The 20486-nt window shown below is 40.1% G+C and overlaps 1 protein-coding gene across 1 annotated transcript in view; it reads right to left on the bottom strand.

Moving 5' to 3' along the window:
- ITIH6 (inter-alpha-trypsin inhibitor heavy chain family member 6) overlaps positions 1–20486 on the bottom strand; it is a 43109-nt gene that overhangs the window by 19093 nt on the left and 3530 nt on the right. Inside the window, exons 2-7 of the mRNA XM_067464149.1 lie at positions 9160–9195; positions 7923–8077; positions 7087–7197; positions 4757–5004; positions 2968–3137; positions 166–282 (exon numbers count right to left, since the gene is read on the bottom strand). Of these exons, the coding sequence (XP_067320250.1) occupies positions 166–282; positions 2968–3137; positions 4757–5004; positions 7087–7197; positions 7923–8077; positions 9160–9195 (837 nt within the window). The remainder of the gene's footprint in view (positions 1–165; positions 283–2967; positions 3138–4756; positions 5005–7086; positions 7198–7922; positions 8078–9159; positions 9196–20486) is intronic.

The raw sequence follows: 20486 nt of genomic DNA, 5'->3' as shown, positions 1-20486 counted from the left end.
TGTAAGTCTTGCCCATATGCCAGGCATGCAAGGGATGTAGCACCTATATTTCAATCATTTATATTCCATTTATTCTGGACATGCAAATCCCCCAGTTCTGGTTACACTTCAGTCATCCCACGTGCCGTCTCTACACCTATACATTTTCAACTACTCATGGCTCACCTGTTTCATCTTTATGCCGTACATGGAACCGCTGATATCAATAACAAACACCACGTCCTTCTGCACTGGCGGTAATCCCCTTGGAGCAAAGTAGTGAACAAAATAGCCATTGTAGATCTGAGAGACAAAAAAGAGACAGAACAGCCATCATGGGGAGGGAAAAGAAGAGTTCAGTCAACCACCTGATCACCTGGATGATTTATTTAGTGAAATAAATAAATCTGGGTGTGTCATATCAGGACTTCTAAAACTTTTTCACTCATGATCCCTTTCGACCCAATAAATTGTTATATGTCCCTGGATCTATAGGTATATAAAATAGCTACAAAACCCAAACATTTACTGATGACAAGTCAGCATTTGCAAGGCTTGCTAAAAAGGCTGATGTTGCTTATTATGAAGTTATCTGAAGTCATCTTCTGTAGATTCCACTGTAAACACTGCACAACAAATTCGTGTAAATGTCTATGTCAAGCTAGATCTTTTGAAGGCTTTCATGGCCAGAATCACTGGGTTGTAAGTTTTTCAGGCTGTATGGCTATGTTCCAGAAGCATTCTCTCCTGATGTTTCACCTGCATCTGTGGCAGGCATCCTCAGAGGATGCCTCAGAGGAAGGAACCCCTGGTGACATAGTGGGTTAAACCCCTGTGCCGGCAGGACTGAAGACTGACAGGTCGCAGGTTTGAATGCGGGGAGAGGCGGATGAGCTCCCTCTATCAGCTCCAGCTCCTCATACGGGGACATGAGAGAAGCTTCCCACAAGGATGATAAAAACTTCAAATCATCCGGGCGTCCCCTGGGTGGCCTTGCAGATGGCCAATTCTCTTACACCAGAAGCGACTTGCAGTTTCTCAAGTCGCTCCTGACACGACAAAAAATCCTCAGAGGTTGTGAGGTCTGTTGGAATTTAGGAAAATGAGGTTATATATCTATGGAATGTCCAGGGTGGGAGAAAGAACTCTTTGTTTGTTTGAGACAACTATGAATATTGCAATTGGCCACCTTGATTAGCATTGAATGGCTTTGCAGCTTCGAAGCCTGGTGACCAATTGAAACACTGCCTCCAACAGACAAGAGTTCTTTCTCCCACCCTAGACATTCCACAGATATACAAACCTCACTTGTTTAGTTTCCAACAGACCTCACAACCTCTGAGGATGCCTGCCAGATGCAAGTGAAACGTCAGGAGATAATGCTTCTGGAACATGGCCATACAGCCTGGAAAACTTACAACAACCTATATCTTTTCTGTTCAACCCATCTCTGTCCAAGTCATAACAGGTTTTCAGCAAAACATCTAGTCACATCTTAAGGGACAGCAGTACAGGCAGTCCCCAAGTTACGAACAAGACAGATTCTGTAGGTTTGTTCTTAAGTTGAATTTGTATGTAAGTTGGAATAGCTGCATTTGTAAGTGTAATTCCACATCTATCTATCTATCTTTGGATAGCATAGTGAAGGGCGAACAGCCCTGTGGCTTTTGTTTTGTTGTCTGTTCAGAAGATTTCACCTCACTTTTTGTCCCTCTGATAATTGAATTTTGAAAAATTTGGCTTGTTGTTGAAACAAGAATTGAGGATAAAGCCTTAGTGGAGACCCCTTTTCCCCATGATAACAATTTCAGGAGTGAATTACCCCTCTTAGGAAATTTCTCTCACTTCCTGTTATCTCAGCCCTGTTCTTCACTATGAGTAGTTTGTAATTCAGAGGTTTGTAACTTGAGGACTGCCTGTACATACATTTTAAGTCTGCAGGAATGCAGATAAGAAGCACATTGGGTGTATTCAGCTCCCTAAGAATTACATATGAAGGAGTGAGAACAAATTGGGACTAAAAAATCAAAAAGTACCTACGCCATGGACCTAAAAGAAAACTTCTTAAAGATGTTTCATAGGTGGTATATTACACCAAAGAAATTAGGACTAATGTATAAAAATGTAAGCAAAAGTTGTTGGAAATGCCAGGACCAGGAGGGCAGTTTTTTCCACATGTGATGGACTTGTACAGAAGCCCAAAAATACTGGAAAGTGATACACGAGGAGTCCCAAAAACTATTGGGAATTAAATTTGGAAGAAAACCTGAATACTATCTCCTAGGCCTCCACAGACTCTGATTTAAATTTAGATCATAATAAAGATATTCTATTCACATATATCTCTACAATGGCAAGAATTTCGTATGCAAAGTTTTGGAAATTAAATAAAATACCAGACAGCAAAGACTGGATAAGTAAATTGAGAGAAATCAGAGACATGGACAAATTAACTTTTCTTTTGAAGTCGAATTCAGGAAGCCCAATAAGAAGGACGGACTGGATACTCTTTGATGTGTACGAAAAAGAAAAGAATTAGAAAGATAATTCTTAGAGGTTTTTCATCGTACAATATAAATATACATATATAATACTCTTCTCTGTTTAAATTTTTAATAAAACTAGGAAGGCATAGATAAAATACAATAGCCAAAGCACAAAATGGAAGTCAACGGACACACTTTTATTATTTTCATTATCATTACTTTCTTTTTCTTTTTCTTTCCTTTTTTTTTCTATCCTCTCTTTTTGGAAGTTTATGACTATTACTTCTGATTTTTGACCATCTTATCTCCTTACTATTTTCGGACTTTTCTATAAATCGAATGTTCCCCCACTTTCCATGTAAACCCCGTTCCTCTCTCTCTTTTTATTACTGTTGATATACTAATAAAAACGATTCTAAAACAAAGCATCACAGCTTGTTTTCTTTTTTTCTGATATCCAAAATGTTTATTTTTTTCCCCAGTTCACCATCTTCCTCCTAACCTGTACATCGCCTGCAACATCTGGCATGGCCACGTCATACTGCACCACAAAGTCACCCATGATCCCTGAGCTTGAGAACGCTGCCTGTTCTTGGGGCGTTGGGTTGAACACAATCCAAGCACAGTGTGTTCCTTTCTCCACCCGAGTGGATGGCGGCACGTCAGCATCCCCTGTGAAAATAAAATGTATCAGCAGGGGCAAGGGCTAGTTCACACACAGGAGCAGTTCACACCATGAGGCTGAATTTTGTAACCAGTTCAGGCAGAAAATATTGGAAAGTAGAGCCTCCCGGCAATTATTTATTTATTTATTTATTTACGACATTTATATGCCGCCCTTCTCACCCCGAAGGGGACTCGGAGCAGCTTACAAGATATATATACATACAATATATTATATTATTAGCATAGTACAATATCAGTATTACATATTACTATATTGTATTATACCATTATATTGGAATATTAATAGTAATATTACATGTAATATAAATATATAATATATAATTATTAGTATTATATTGTATTGCATTATCTATATAAATAAAAGTGTAATGTTCATTTTCATTTCTGGGATTAACATAACTCAAAAACCACTGAACGAATTGACACCAAATTTGGACACGATACACCTCTCAGGCCAACAAGTGTCCATCACTCATAAAAACATGGAAAAACACAGCAGAAGAGACTTAAAAAGCCAAAAAACAAAACAAAAAACATTACAATGGTTGGGCAAAACCACATATATACATAAACACACATACACAAATATGCACACACATATATGCATATATACACACAAAACACATATACACAGAAAGGGGGAAGGAAGGAAGGAAGGAAGGAAGGAAGGAAGGAAGGAAGGAAGGAAGGAAGGAAGGAGAGAAGAAGGGATAGAAAGAGGGAAAGAAGGAGGGAAGGAGAGAATGAAATAAAAAAGTGAAAGAAGGAAGGAAAGAGAGAGGGAAGGAAGGAAGGGGAGAAGGAACAAAAGAAAGAAAGAGGGAGGGAGGGAACGAAGGAACGAACAAACGAACTAACGAACGAAGGAAAGAGAGAAGGAAGGATGGAACCAAATAACAAAGGGAGGGAGGAAAGAAACAGGTAGAGAAGGAAGAAAGAAAAAGGGAAAGAAGAAAGAAAAGAAAAAGAAGGAAGGATTGAAAGACGGAAGGAAGGAAGGGGAGAAAGAAAGGAAAGAAAGAGGGAGGGAAGGTTTGGCCACTGTCACTCATAAAAACATTGAAAAACACAGCAGAAGAGACTTAAAAAGCCAAAAAAAAAAACCACCCCAAAAAAAACATTACAACGCATGCGCATAACCACATATATACACATATACACAAATATATAAATACACACATATACACATATATATACACACAAAACACATATACACAGACTGGGCCACAGCAATGCATGGCAGGGGATGGCTAGTAATATTATAAATATTATATTATTCATTATGGTCCACACGTGCATAATATTATATTATATTATATTATATTTCAAAATTTCATTATAAATGGCAGTTTCTAATTGGTTCTGGCATAAAAATTGCCAATAATGAAATATTAATGAAATTTTGAAAGTTTTGTTAGAGTTCTGAAATTTTCACCACCAGAACGTTAGCAACCTTGTAGAAGCAAAGCACCAGTGCCCCCTAGTTTTCACCACCAGAAATTTAGTTTTGTAAGTACTTTAGAACCATTTAGAACCATGCCTACTGCTTACCACCCACTCCATTTCAGACACTCTCTTTGGACAGCAGGAAGATGAAGTCCTACCTCGAACAGCATTGGTCAGAAGTCTGCTTGTGCGGAGGGGCAGCACGTGGACATAATCGATGCCAGTCCTTTCCGAAATGGTCACTTCCACACTGAGGTTCCTGACCACCTGTTGTGGTCGGATGTTGATGGCATGCTGATACTTTCCCAAATGCCGTTGCAGCAATTCCTCATAAGTCAGCTCAAAGGCCACCTTGCCTCCAGCCTCCACACTGGTTGACACTCTGAATTTTTCAGTTTCTCGGTCCCTGGGGAAAAGCACTCCATAGTAGGTTACCAAATTTGGTGTCTGAAACCTCCTGAAACAAAGCTGGAGGACCTGCAGCCTTCCAGATGTTAGTGGTTTCCAACCCTCATCAATTCCATCCATTCTGGTCCAGGCATGATGAGAGCTGTAGTCCAAAACATCTGGAGAACCACAGGTTCCCCAGCCTGTGCTATCTTTTTTTCAAGAAAACCACATACTTTCGAACCATGTGCTTCTGTTCAATCTGGGTTCCTTTGATGAACAGCTAGTTGGGTGAATATTACTGTATTATACTCAAATATAAGCCGAGGCACCTAATTTTACCACAAAAAACTGGGAAAACTTATTGACTCGAGTATAAGCTGAAGATGGGAAATGCAGCAGCTTCAAAATAAAAACAGATACCAATACAATTACATTAACTGAAGCATCAGTAGGTTGAATGTTTATTAACATTTACATAAAACTGTAAGATAAGACTGTCCAACTCTGACTGAACTATTATTCTAACTGTCTTCAATGTACATGTGTTTACGTATCCTTCTAATAATAATAGAGTAAACTAATAAATGTAATAATAATAAAAATAATAAAGTTAACCTATAAATGTAATAATAGTAATAGTAATAGTAATAGTAATAATAATAATAATAATAATAATAATAATAGTAACAACCCCCTTGTTGTACCAGCTCCACTGGCTGCCAATTTGCTACCGGGCTCAATTCAAGGTGCTGGTGTTGGCCTATAAAGTCCTAAACGGTTCCGGCCCAAGATACCTATTCGACCGCATCTCAACCTATGAGCCCACCAGGACTTTGAGATCTTCCAGGGAGGCCCTGCTCTCGATCCCGCCTGCTTCACAGGCACGGCTGGCGGGGACGAGAGATAGGGCCTTCTCGGTGGTGGCTCCTCGGCTGTGGAACACCCTTCCTGTGGACATTAGACTGGCCCCTTCCCTGATGATATTCCGCAGGAAATTAAAGACTTGGTTGTTCAAGAAGGCGTTCGAACAAGAAGTGCAATGATTGGTAATGACTATAGGAATGGAACAACGGAAAATGATACTGGATTGTGGTTTGGACGATGAGACGACACTGAATGGTTTTCATAGTAATGATGTTTTTTGTATAATGCTGGATTGTGAATTATTTTATACTGTGTCTTGAATTCTGTTCTTCCTATGTTGTACACCGCTGTGAGTCGCCCCTGGGCTGAGAACAGCGGTATATAAGCAAAGTAAATAAATAATTAATAAATAAATAAATAAATAATAGTAATAGTAATAGTAGTAATAATAATAATTATAGAGTAAAATAATATATGTAATAATAAAAATAATAAAGCTAACCTATAAATGTAATAGTAATAGTAATAATAATAATAGAGTAAAATAATAAATATAATAAATATAATAATAATAATAATAATAATAATAATAATAATAATAATAGAGTAAAATGATAAATAGCCTTGACTCAAGTATAAGCCCGAGGGGAGCTTTTTCAGCCTAAAAAAAGAGCTGAAAAACTAGGCTTATACTCGAGTATATACAGTATATTTCCCCATTAGTGCAATAAACTTTATCATGTAGACTGGATTTTAGGCAGAACTAACCAAATTGTTCCCATGTATGCTTCAGAAAAGATGTTGTGTCTGGTCTGAGAACCAGCCATCTTAACAACAACGCTATGTGCTGATCTTAAGAAGGAAGCAAAGAATCTTAAACTTGAAGGGTGTTCTGTTATGTATCAGCACTGAAATGCTTATTTGAGTTTAGTTTCACTTCATTCTTATTTATATCCTACTGTCCTGTGAAATATTTCCAGAGCAACCAGTAATTTAGGTAAAATACATCAGACAAAAAAAAAAAAAACCTGGATTATAACAATGGGGAAGTGAAGGGAGTGGTGGTTGAAGGAAGGGGTCTTACTTGGGGCCCACATGAGCAGCTGTCTTTCCCTGCCTGCGGGCTTCATCATACATTCAACCAGTAATTTAGGTAAAATACATCAGACAAAAAAAACCTGGATTATAACAATGGGGAAATGAAGGGAGTGGTGGTTGAAGGAAGGGGTCTTACTTGGTGCCCACATGAGCAGCTGTCTTTCCTTGCCTGCGGGCTTCATCATACATCTTCTTAGCCTGGTGCTTCTCCTTCACCTCGGCCACATAGATCTTTTCATTCACAGTTCTGGTTGGTAGGAAAATAATAAGATATGCATTTAGTCAACACAGAATCTTGGGTAATTGTAAAAGAGGTGATAAGGAACCATAAAAATATTTCTGTTTCAATATTATATATCCCTAGTTTAAATACCCTAAAGGCCTCAAATCCCATATGATTCCAGAAACTAAGTAGGATCAACTATGAACAGTATTTATTTCATTTACAGCTTTTATATTCCGCCCTTCTCACCCCGCAGGGGACTCAGGGCGGATTACAGTGTACACATATATGGCAAACATTCAATGCCAATTTTTGACATACAAACATATACAGACATACACAGAGGCTATTTAACTTTTTTTCTGGCTGCCAGGGAGCTGTCGCTTTCATCGTCCATCTGCAACGCTGATGAAGCACTTCCGCATTCCTCACATGCTTCTCCGCTGGAATGCTTTGCTGGAGTCTTCTTTATGGCCTCATACATCTGTTAATTTAGCCTCCCCACACTTTAAGGTGGTACCTTATTTTCCTACTTGACAGATGCAACTGTCTTTCGGGTTGCAAAGGTCAACAACAGGCTACACAAAATGCCCAGGATCTGGAATTTTCTGCATCAAACGTTAAGACATGTTTTTCCCTTGACTTTGCCCCATCCTGCATCCCATCCAACAAAAAGACAGTTATTTATGGCTATCATGATGCCTCAGTTCAAGGAGTGTACAGACTGACTTTCTGTGGTCCAGACTCACATGGTAAAGTTGGAGATGAATGCTGAACTGGGGAGATCCAGGTCAAAGGTGGCTTCTTTTGCCTCTGTATGCGGGTTGTTCATAACAGTCCACACTCGGGTGAAGGCATAGCGGGATACAATTGCTGAGCGTACCAAGAAGCTAGAAATTGTGAGCTGAAGAGAGAAACCACAAAGATGGTCACTAACACTGTCTGTAGACTGTTGACAAGATTGAAAGCCTGGAACACAATCTGACCCCACTAATCACACAGTTGTCACTTAGGCCTCTTCCACAAAGCTGTATAAAATACGCATTGAACTGGAATATATGGCAATGTGGACTCAGATAACTCAGTTCAAAGCAGATATTGTGGATAATCTGCCTTGATATTCTGGGTTATATGGCACGAAAAAAGTGCATCTGGTTGTGTACCACTTGAGAAGATTCTACTCAAAAGGGTTTTTGGCTCATGGTTTTCAAAAAGTTTATGATCTCCAAATGGTTATGAGTGCCATTTTCCCAAACAAACACAAACAAACAAACAAGCAAACAAACAAACAAACAAAAAAGAGACAGTACAAAGACTGTATTTGATGAGGCAGGGAGTTCCCTAGACCTCTAGTTTCCAACAGACCTCACAACCTCTGAGGACACCTACCATAGATGCAGGTGAAATGTCAGGAGAGAATGCTTCTGGAACATGTCCACATAGCCCGAAAAACCTACAACAACCCAGTGATTCTGGCTATGAAAGCCTTCAACAATACATTCCCTTCTTTACTTTATTAGATTTGGAAACACACAATCAAAACTAGTGTTAATATATTATTAGCATTCCTCACCTTTTTCTGATGCCTGTATTATTGGCGATTTTTAGACTGAACCAATTAGGAACTGCCATTTATAATGAAATTTTGAGAGTTTTGTTAGAGTTCTGAAATTTTCACCACCAGAACTTTAGTTTTGTAAGTACTGATTTGGTCACAGTTGGAGATGAATAATAGATCAGTTGGTAGTCCTACGTGCCACTTATTTATTTATTCATTTAAAACATTTATATTCCGCTCTTCTCACCCCGAAGGGGACTCGGAGCAGAGCACAGCATATATGTGGCAAAAATTCAATGCCGGGACAAGAATTCATTATATGCATACATAAACATTAAAAACATTTATCTCAATATTAAAATACACTGTTTAAAACTGTCTTGGTCATCTAAGTCAAATCTAATTGGCCTGTGTCAAATCTAACTTACCTCTGCTTTGGAAGATTTTACTTGGTGTGTAGGTCTCTGTGGAAGAAGACAAAAAAATTATTTCCTTCGCAGTGAAAAGGGAAAGCTTGGGAACTTAACTAAATTACAATAAAATGTAACTTTATTGGACATATTTTGCATCAACTACACTGGGCCTTTCACATTGGTTTCAGGATGCCCCGTCAATACCAAAATCCATGGATACTCAAGTCCCATTATATACAATGGCATAGTAAAATGGTGTCTCTTATATGAAATGGAAAAATCAAAGTTTGCTTTTTGGATTTAAGAAATATATATTTTCAAGTCCTGCATGGTTGAATCACTGGATGCAGAATCTGTGGGTACAGAAAGCTGACTGTACTGTGTCCAAACAATCTTTTTAAAGATCCCAAATATTTACCAACTATTATTATTCTGTTTTACCAACTATTATTATTCTGGCATCTTTGAAGTGACTGGATTGACCTTGAAGGAGCTGGGGGTGGTGACTGCCGACAGGGAGCTCTAGCATAGGCTGGTACATGAGGTCAAGAAGAGTCGGAAACGACTGAACGAATGAACAACAAAAACGTTATTCTGGTATTATTATTATTATTATTATTATTATTATTATTAGAAACACAAGAAGATGAGTCCACAGCAGACACTCTACTGGCTGTTGAATTGGACTACACGTTGAACACTTCCCAAGTGTCTAGGACTATGTGATGTATTGGTGAATAATGCATGCAGATCCCAGTAAAGTGACCTTCTGCAGCTGACAGATGGTAATTTTATCAGCGCTGATTGTATTTAAGTGCAGGCCAAGGTCTTTAGGCACTGCATTCAGTGTGCCGATCACCACTGGGAACACCTTTACTGGTTTGTGCCAGAGTCTTTGCAGTTCAATGTTTAAATCCTCATATTGTGCCAGCTTTTCCAGTAGTAGTAGTTGTTGTTAAGATGTTTATTTATATCCAGCTTTTTCTCTCCATAAGGAGACTCAAATTGGCCAATATTAAAAGCATAACAATACAAGTGAGATGACTGCTAGATAGCAAGCATAGAGGAAAATGTCCCACTCATCTCACTCATCAAACTTGCCACCACGTGGATATACTTATGAAAGCATTTCAACCACCTTTGCTACCCAATGCAACCCAAGAGAGTAACTGGTCCATGATATGCTTTCATGGTCTTCCCTGAGACATTGGTTGACCACTGTGGAAAATAGAAAGCTGGACTAGACAAGTCTTTGGCCTCTTTGGCACAGCTCTTCATATGTGCTTATGAGCCTTTTCAGACTGTGAGCCTCTTTGACCAGGGAATGCCAAAACCTCATATTTAAAAATGAAAAATAAAGTCTTATTTCCTCCAGATTATATTCTGCCAAACCACAATACCCTTAATACTCAATTTACAGGAATAGGTAATTTCCCTTTAAGGCCTTTTCTTGACATCCTGTTTACTAGCCCAATATGGATCCTGTCCTCAAGGATATCTGGGAAGCGGCACAATAGGCTCAATTTAGGGTCTTTAGTAAAGAAAAACAAGAAAGGCCAAAGTGCTGTTACAGTTTTGAACAGCAAGAAGTCTAAGGAAAAAATGCAGTACACCTGCATTTGTGAGACAGTTAATAAATGTAATTTATGTCCAATAAAATATACCCTCTCTAGGTATTTTCTATGCTCACCATGCTCTATGTTATTTTTTTATCTGGAAGTCCTTCGTTTCAATAGAGTTTGCTATTGAAATGAGATTATCTGGTGTTCTGTCGCGCGCTGGGCTTGAAGCGAATTGCTTTTAAAACAGGACGTGCAACTTTAGCCCAGGGGAAAGCCAGGGGGCCTGATGAGAAATTCTTAAGGATTTTCACCATAAATAGTCTTTAGAAGGCTTGTGAAATATAACAAAGTCTTTTATTGGTGAACAATCAACAGAAACTTCTTTTGTCTTCAAAAGGTTAAACAAATGCTTCCAGGCTTTTGTGCAACTGGTGGCTTCTGTTACTTTTACTCTAAAGGAAAATCCCTTTCCAAACTTCTCCCAGACTAACTGTGATCCTAAACCTAACTGATGTGGGCTCCACTACCGGGTTGATCTGTGTCTCAAAGCACCGAGTGGACCTACCAGTAGGCCTGTAGTCACTTCAGCTGGAGTTCTTAGATGTTCAAAGCTGTTTTTCCCTCCGAAATTCCTCAAAGCTTTAGGGCTGTTTTCCCTGGGAATCTTTGGGAATCCTTTTGCTCTTAAGACTGTTCTCCCCCGGGAGGTCTTAAGGGTTGAAGCCTTTGTACAGGAGAAGTCTGTACACATCCTGTACATTGACTTTCCTTGCTGAGACTGACTGAACATGGCTCCCTTCCCTTCTCAATTGTCCTGAACTGGGGGCGGAACCAAACTTAACGATGATGGACAGGGGGCCTGGCCTATAACTGCAAACTTTAACAGGAAGCCACCCTTCTGCAGAATCCCTAGCCTTGGGCTGTAAACAAACACTTAATACAAAGCAAATAAAGTCGGAGCTTCTGGTACAGCTGTACCAGCACATCCAGAGTTTCAGAGTATAGAATCATAGAATCATAGAATCATAGAATCAAAGAGTTGGAAGAGACCTCATGGGCCATCCAGTCCAACCCCCTGCCAAGAAGCAGGAATATTGCATTCAAAGCACCCCTGACAGATGGCCATCCAGCCTCTGCTTAAAAGCTTCCAAAGAAGGAGCCTCCACCACACTCCGGGGCAGAGAGTTCCACTGCTGAACGGCTCTCACAGGAAGTTCTTCCTAATGTTCAGATGGAATCTCCTCTCTTGTAGTTTGAAGCCATTGTTCCGCATCCTAGTCTCCAAGGAAGCAGAAAACAAGCTTGCTCCCTCCTCCCTGTGGCTTCCTCTCACATATTTATACATGGCTATCATATCTCCTCTTAGCCTTCTCTTCTTCAGGCTAAACATGCCCAGTTCCCTAAGCCGCTCCTCATAGGGCTTGTTCTCCAGACCCTTGATCATTTTAGTCGCCCTCCTCTGGACACATTCCAGCTTGTCAATATCTCTCTTGAATTGTGGTGCCCAGAATTGGACACAATATTCCAGATGTGGTCTAACCAAAGCAGAATAGAGGGGTAGCATTACTTCCTTAGATCTAGACACTATGCTCCTATTGATGCAGGCCAAAATCCCATTGGCTTTTTTTGCCGCCACATCACATTGTTGGCTCATGTATAACTTGTTGTCCACGAGGACTCCAAGATCTTTTTCACACGTCTTGCTCTCGAACCAGGCGTCACCCATTCTGTATCTTTGCATTTCATTTTTTCTGCCAAAGTGGAGTATCTTGCATTTGTCACTGTTGAACTTCATTTTGTTAGTTTTGGCCCATCTCTCTAATCTGTCAAGATCGTTTTGAATTCTGCTCCTGTCCTCTGGACTATTGGCTATCCCTCCCAATTTGGTGTCGTCTGCAAACTTGATGATCATGCCTTCTAGCCCTTCATCTAAGTCGTTAGAGTACGGTGTCATCTGTACACAGATGATGTCCAGCGCTGTCACTCCTTCCCACCTGCTTCTATTTTAGGCAAATTTTGAACATTTGCAAATAGCTGCTATACTGTTTAAAATCTCATGTTAGTGGCCCTTTTTAAAATAAAACTGGGAGAGACATCCAACCTAAAGGGCAGACAGAGGTGTCCCCCTGCCCCTGTTTCTACACACTTTTAAAACACTTCACAGATGGAGTCCTACAGAACCTGCTATGCAACACAAATCAACTTCCACCTATCATCCACGGCACTCAGTCTATGAAGTGTTTTAAAAGTGTGTAGAAACAGGAGAGCGGTGGATGGACGGACAGGGGAATTGGAGCTGGGGAGAAATCACCTTCTGAGCTCGATTTCCACAGAAACTGCAGAAGGCACTTATTGACAAACGGGATGTGATCTGTCAGATTCCCCCCATGTTGCTTCATTTTAGTGACATTGAGGTAGAGGCCTTCCTATGGGTGGTCTCCAAATAAATATAGCTGCCAAAATCCTGTTGTATGATCCTTTTATGGCAATCTCTTTTAATTAATGTAGTCATTGGGAATTGCGCAATTTTGAAATATCACAACTTAGCTGTTCCTGTATTTTTTTTTTCTTCCTTAAAACCTTGGCTTTCCAAATTGTGCCATAGCTAACTTATTAATACTTTTTTCACTTTTTAATTAGAAATTACAAGAAGTAGTAGTGCAGATCCTGGAACAATTTATAATTACCTAATCCTATCTTAAATTTGAGCATACCGTAACAAGTGCTCATATCAAAAGTTATAATTTTAAGACTGGGAATTGATGGATTTTTTTTATAATGATTTAATGACAACTTTTATTATTATATTGGTAGACATTATTACTCCTTTAAGGTACCAGTATTTAAAGTACTGCAAGGTTTTGGACCTCCACAATTTTGAAGTTTTCTCTTTTACAAAAAAAAGAAGAAGAAGAAAGAAAGAAAGAAAAGAAAATAAGAATGCTAAATAGAAAAATACGACACTTGCTCATGTGATAGCTCAGAACGTGGATAATTTTGGTAGAAATTGTCCAAAGAAAGAGTGTGTAATGGGATTGGAATATTATCTGATTTCATTTCAAATGCGATGAGACGATACGCTACAATAAGATGATCTGGACGAGGGACGAGAGACAGGGCCTTCTCAGTGGTGGCCCCTCGACTCTGGTACTCTCTCCCTAAGGATATCAGGCATACCCCAATGCTGGCAGTTTTTAGGAGGAGCTTGAAAACCAGTGTGCCTTCCCAGAATAAGGAAACTCCGAGCAATATGTCCCCAAATGCACTTTACTAGAGATCCAGGATGTCTGCACGCCCCACCCCCCTCCAAATACCTATCCTTTTCACCTGGTCATGCCCAGCATATTTTTTAAAAAATAATTATTACATTTGGCCCTGCCATAGGTTTTAACGCGGTCGTGATGTCTTGTTAATGTTTATTGCTTTGTTTTTATTGCTTTGTTTTTGAGTTCATTTATTGTTGTATTGTTGTTATTGTTGTTTTACTGATGTATTTGGGCTCGGCCTCTTGTAAGCCGCACCGAGTCCTTTGGGAGATGGTAGCGGGGTATAAATAAAGGTTATTATTATTATTATTATTATTATTATTATTATTATTATCTCATGGGATGAGGTTCCAGATCTAGCTTCACTCATTCAACCCACAAACACTTAGGAGAAGGAAATTCAACACCCAACCCAAAATGGGTTCCCATCCATATTTGAGTGATATTACTGTGTCCCATTTCTCTATCATGTCATTTTGGAACTGTTCATTTTATTTTGTTATGTTATGTATTTATTTTGATGGTATTTTTGCTTTTTGTATTTCATTTTGCTGTACTTATATTGTATTTTGTTGTAATTTTGGGCTTGGCCTCAAGTTAGCTGCCCCGAGTCCCCTTTGGGGAGATGGTGGTGGGGTATAAATAAAGATGATAATGATGATGATGATGATGATGATTTGAAACACAAGATGAGTCCACAGCAAACAAGATCACTCTGCTGGCTGTTGTATTGGATCACACGTTGGACACTTCCCAAGTGTCTAGGATTGTGTGATGTATCGGCGAATAATGCGTGCAGATCCCAGTAAGGTGGCCTTCTGCAGCTGGCAGGTGGTAATTTTGTCAGCGTCGATTGTGTTTAAGTACAGGCCAAGATCTTTAGGTACTGCACCCAGTGTGTCGATCACCACTGGGACTACCTTGACTGGCTTGTGCCAGAGTCTGTGCAGTTCGATCTTTAAATCCTCATATCGTGTCAGCTTTTCCAGTTGTTTCTCTTCAATCCTGCTGTCACCTGGGATTGCAACATTGACAATCCATACTTTGTTTTTTCACCGATCGTGAGATCAGAAGTATTGTGATCCAAAACTCTGTTTGTCTGAATCCGGAAGTCACAGAGTATCTTGACGTGTTCATTCTCTGTAACTTTTTCCGGCTTGTAATCCCACCAGTTCTTTGTTGCAAGCAGATGGTATTTGTGGCACAGGTTCCAATGAATCATCTGAGCAACGGTGTTATGCCTTTGCTTGTAGTCTGTCTGAATGATCTTCTTGCATCAGCTGAGGATTGTTTCATCTGCTTCCTTGTAGAGTCTACATTTGGGACCTTTCGTCGACTTTTCAATTCTGGCTTTGATGGCATTAGTTCTAATGGCTTGTTCTTGGGCTGCCAGAATCAGGCCTTCCGTCTACTTTTTCAAAGTTCCATTATTGTTGTTGTTGTTGTTGCCACAAAAGCACAGTATGTCACAGCAAACGAGATCTATATTCTGGAATTATTATTATTATTATTATTATTATTATTATTAGATAATATAAATCCTATTTGAGGACATCCAGGCCATAGGGTCAGGAGTATTATCATTATTAAATTTTTTTATCATGTCAGGACCGACTTGAGAAACTGCAAGTCGCTTCTGGCATGAGAGAATTGGCCGTCTGCAAGGATGTTGCCCAGGGGACGCCCGGATGATTTTGATGTTTTTATCATCCTTGTGGGAGGCTTCTCTCATGTCCCCGCATGAAGAGCTGGAGCTGATAGAGGGAGCTCATCTGCCTCTCCCGGTCTTCAGTCCTGCCGGCACAGGGGTTTAAACCACTGTGCCACCAGGGGCTCCTATTATTAAATAATATATGTCTGTCTTTCTGTCTCTTTTTCTATATATAATATTAAATAATATATAGAGAGAAAGAGAGAGAAAGACAAACAGGTATTTGTATTTAACTGCAATGGAATCTTTTGAATTGGGCAGCAGGTCACAAAAGATGGGTAAGAGGCAAGAACAAGAGTCACCATTGCGAAATAAACTTTGCAAAAAAGAATGAACATTTGACCTTCTCAACTGTATACTAAGCACTATCTAGAGCAGAAGTAATTACAAATAGCCTAATAATTTTTTCTATAGATATTTTTAAAATGCAGGCCCATTTTTTCGACTTTGCAAAAATATTGCATTTCGTTTTCTTCCAGGGATGTGCACATAACTGGTTTCTGTGTGTTTTGAGTCACTGGTTAATTGGAGTTTTGCTTAGATTTCTTCATCCTGCCTTCTGTATATCTCCAACCCAACTTGCCAGGTGTCTTCAAAGGGCCCAGAAATGTTGTTTTCTTAAGCTTCTGGACTCCACGCAATCTTTGCTTCAGGGAATCCGGCGAGTTGTCTGTTTTCTTTCAGTTTATGCCATCCCTACCGCAGGTGACATTACCAATTCTGCCAACTTTGTTTTTAATTGCTTGCTCAAACCATTTCTTTCCAAACATGCAGATGCCTTTCTCCCTTTGAAGCCTGAAAGCTCAGGAAGGAGGGTTGTGCTCAGCGTGCTTTAAACAAGCAAGTGTTTCAGCTACATAGAGATGCTGCCAGTGTAGGTCAAAGGACAAGGAACGATCTATATAGGGTGGTGCTGGGAAATGTTAACCTTTTGGACGAATATTCCCCATACCAGCAAATTTGAACCAATTTCTCCCAAATTTCCTCCCCAGATACCATTACATAGCTTGGCCATTTGAATATAGTCTAATAACTTTTCTCTCCAATCCTCACTAGTGTCAATCTGGCTGCAACAAAGTTATACTGACAAATTTCCTCATCCTCTTTACTAATTCTCATCCAACACTGCCTGAGCTCTGCGAGTGCAGCCTTTTTCCGAATGAAGCAGAGAGTGTTTGAGGACCGGGACATCCGTAGGGATACTAAGGTGCTTGTTTATAAAGCGATTGTCCTCCCAACCCTGCTATATGCCTGCGACACGTGGACAGTCTGCAGATGTCACATGCAACTCCTGGAAAAATTCCATCAGCGTTGCCTCCGAAAAATCCTGCAAATCTCTTGGGAAGACACGCGGACAAACATCAGTGTGCTGGAATAAGCAAAGACCACCAGCATTGAAGCGGTGGTCCTCCGCCATCAACTCCGATGGACCGGCCACATTGTCCGGATGCCCGACCACCGTATCCCAAAGCAGTTGCTCTACTCCGAACTCAAGAACGGAAAACGGAATGTTGGTGGGCAGGAAAAGAGATTGAAAGACGGGCTCAAAGCCAACCTTAAAAACTCTGGCATAGACACTGAGAACTGGGAAGCCCTGGCCCTTGAGCGCTCCAGCTGGAGGTCAGCTGTGACCAGCAGTGCTGTGGAGTTTGAAGAGGCACGAATGGAGGGCGAAAGAGAGAAACATGCCAAGAGGAAAGCGCATCAAGCCAACCCCGACCGGAACCACCTTCCACCTGGAAACCAATGCCCTCACTGCGGAAGAAGATGCAGATCAAGAATTGGGCTCCACAGTCACCTATGGACCCACCAACAGAACAATAACAGCTCTCCAAGGTCATTTACCTGGCCCTCGCTCAGGATCAATCTAAGTCTGAAACGACTTGAAAGCACACAACAACAACAATCCTATTTCATCAGCCAAAAGCAAGCCCACACTTCCCATTTAAATACTAATAACTTTATATTTGTTAAAACTGTTCTTCATTTTAATTATTGTATTGTTTTTAAGTGTTTTTGCACTACAAATAAAATATGTGCACTGTGCATAGGAATTCATTCATGCTTTTTTCAAATTATAATCTGGCCCTCCAACAGTTTGAGGGTCTGTGACCTGGCCCTCTGTTTAAAAAGTTTGAGGACCCCTGATATGGATGTTTCTAGGAACTCAAGTTTGATTTTATGTGTGCAACATGATCCATTTTATTTAGTTATTCAATTTACAGCCCACCTTTCTGTCTACATTTGGCACCCTATCTGTGATGAAACAAAATACATTCCCTTTAAACAGTTTTTTTAGAAATCAGACATAACTTTTAAAACAAGTAAGTCAAAAGAAAACGGCAACACTGGGCTTGTCTTAGCTACTTCCTCACTGAGATGCCAAGAGAGTGTTTAAATAACAAGTCTTTGCCCGCTGGCAGAAAGGCAACACAAAGAATAAAAATAAGCTCAATCCCACACAGAGAATTACTACCAAGCTAACACCCATAGAATTGCTATGGAAAGGATTGCTATCCGTAATTGTGTCAGTTTTCTCAAAATTCCTTCCTTTTTTCTTTTTAGAATACTGTATTTGCAAATACATATACACACACGTATACATACACCTACTTACACTTATTTATTTATTTACTTACTGTATTTGTATACCGCCGTTCTCAGCCCTCAGGCAATTCAGGGCAGTTTACAGAGACAACAATTCAATGCCCAACAACACCATAAATCATTTATAAACATTAACGCCTCATGGTTTAAGATCCACCAGGGAGGCCCTGCTCTCGGTCCCACCAGCCTTGCAAATGCGTCTGGTGGGGATGAGGGACAGGGCCTTCTCAGTGGTGACCCTCCCACTGAGGAACTTGCCCCCCGCCTGTGGAACTTGCTCCCTAGTGAGATTTGATCGGCATCCTCCCTCCTTTCCTTTAGGAAAAAACTGAAATCATGGTTTTGGAACCAGGCCTTTGGTAGCAGGCGTAACTGCACTTTGAACATTGAACTGGACCATATGATTGTGATAACAATGGAAACTGCTATATGATTGTTTAACTAATGTTATTGTTTTTAATCTATTGTGTATTTTATGGTTTTATATTGTTATATTGTGATATTGTGGCATCGAATTGTTGCCAGTGTTAGCTGCTCTGAGTCCCCCCTCGGGGTTGAGAAGGGTGGGGTAGAAATGTTGTAAATAAATAAATAATATAAAACCATAACAAGAGCAATAAAAACACAAATCAATTGCGTCTCCTAATTAAAAACATATATAATCTTAGCAATGGAACCAAAGTCTAAACATGAAAGTTTTGTTGTTGTTTTTTGTCGTGTCAGGAGCAACTTGAGAAACTGCAAGTTACTTCTGGTGTGAGAGAATTGGCTGTCTGGAAGGACATTGCCCAGAGGATGCCCGGAAGTTGTGATGTTTTTAACATCCTTGTGGGAGGCTTCTCTCATGTCTCCGCATGAGGAGCTGGATTTGAACCTGCGACCTGTCGGTCTTCAGTCCTGCCAGCACAGGGCTTTAACCCACCTGCGCCACCGGGGGCTCCTAACATGAAAGTCAATTATGTTTTATACATCCTTTATAGCAGGCATGGGCAAACTTCGGCCCTCTAGGTGTTTTGAACTTCAACTCCCACAATCCCTAACTGCCTACTGGCTGTTTAGGAATTATGGGAGTTGAAGTCCAAAACACCTGGAGGACCCAAGTTTGCCCATGCCTGCTTTATAGACATGCACTAATACTAATTGTATACACAACATTTTTAATGACTTTTGCATGAAATCGAGTCTGAAACCACCAGAAAGCAAAGGTGTCACTATCTCAAGCACTCATCTGGACAATATTGGCTTTTGGAGGATTTCAAAATCCTGGATGATCAATCTGTATTGATATTATCCAATCAGATATATATATGTGTGTGTGTGTGTGTGTGTGTGTGTGTGTGTGTGTGTAGGAAACTCAGTAATGTATCCCTCCTTTACAAATGATGTTGAACCATGTGGGATCCTTATCTTGTATTGACAACTTTGTTATTTTTGGAGGAACCTCCGTATCTTTCACCTTGAATCCAGAAATAAAGATATTTCAAATGACCCATGCAATAAGGGATTTCCCTCTGCACTCAAAGCTCTCTCTTAAACCAGGAAGATTCCAGTCTGAAGAATTGTAACAAAAATCCAATTAATTCAACAATACTTTTTAAGAGGAGAATAAAGCAAAGAAAATAGTGTGGTTTGACCACTTTTCTGTCTTTCTCCTTACTTTTCATCATACCCATTGCAGCATCTTATAAAAATCACTCTAGGACTATTTTCCATCCCTGGTTTCAAATATTCCCATTCATGGATTGCACCTGCTGGGTTTGGCTTGTTTGATCACTTGAAGTTTGGATGGGAACGGGTTGCAGCTGCAATGGACTGGATTTGAACCAAGATCTTGCATTGGCAGTGAGTGCATGGAGCTGGGTAGAGAATGGGTGCTCTGATCCCTTTTAGAAACAGTGATGTTCCAGTGCCCAAAACACGAAAGAGATGGTCACGTAATGGACGAGGTTCAAAGCTGGTGTATTTGCCCTGGAGGTCATGGGCCAGAGCTTCAGGGATTAGTTTATTCGCTGGACTGTAAACTGAAATCCAGAATCCTTGGGTTGTTCCCACAGTGAAAGATCTGAAGGTAAAGAAAGCCACGTGGGAGTGAAGACATGGGTAATCAGGGCATTTCTGAAATGGATTCACATTGGTTTAGAAATTGTGCTATTTTGCTTCTATTTCATCAGTGGTGCAGTGGGTTAAAGCACTGAG

The sequence above is a fragment of the Anolis sagrei genome, chromosome 2 (assembly GCF_037176765.1).
Source record: "Anolis sagrei isolate rAnoSag1 chromosome 2, rAnoSag1.mat, whole genome shotgun sequence".
Classification (NCBI taxonomy): domain Eukaryota; kingdom Metazoa; phylum Chordata; class Lepidosauria; order Squamata; family Dactyloidae; genus Anolis; species Anolis sagrei.
This window is presented reverse-complemented; position numbering and strand designations above follow the sequence as displayed.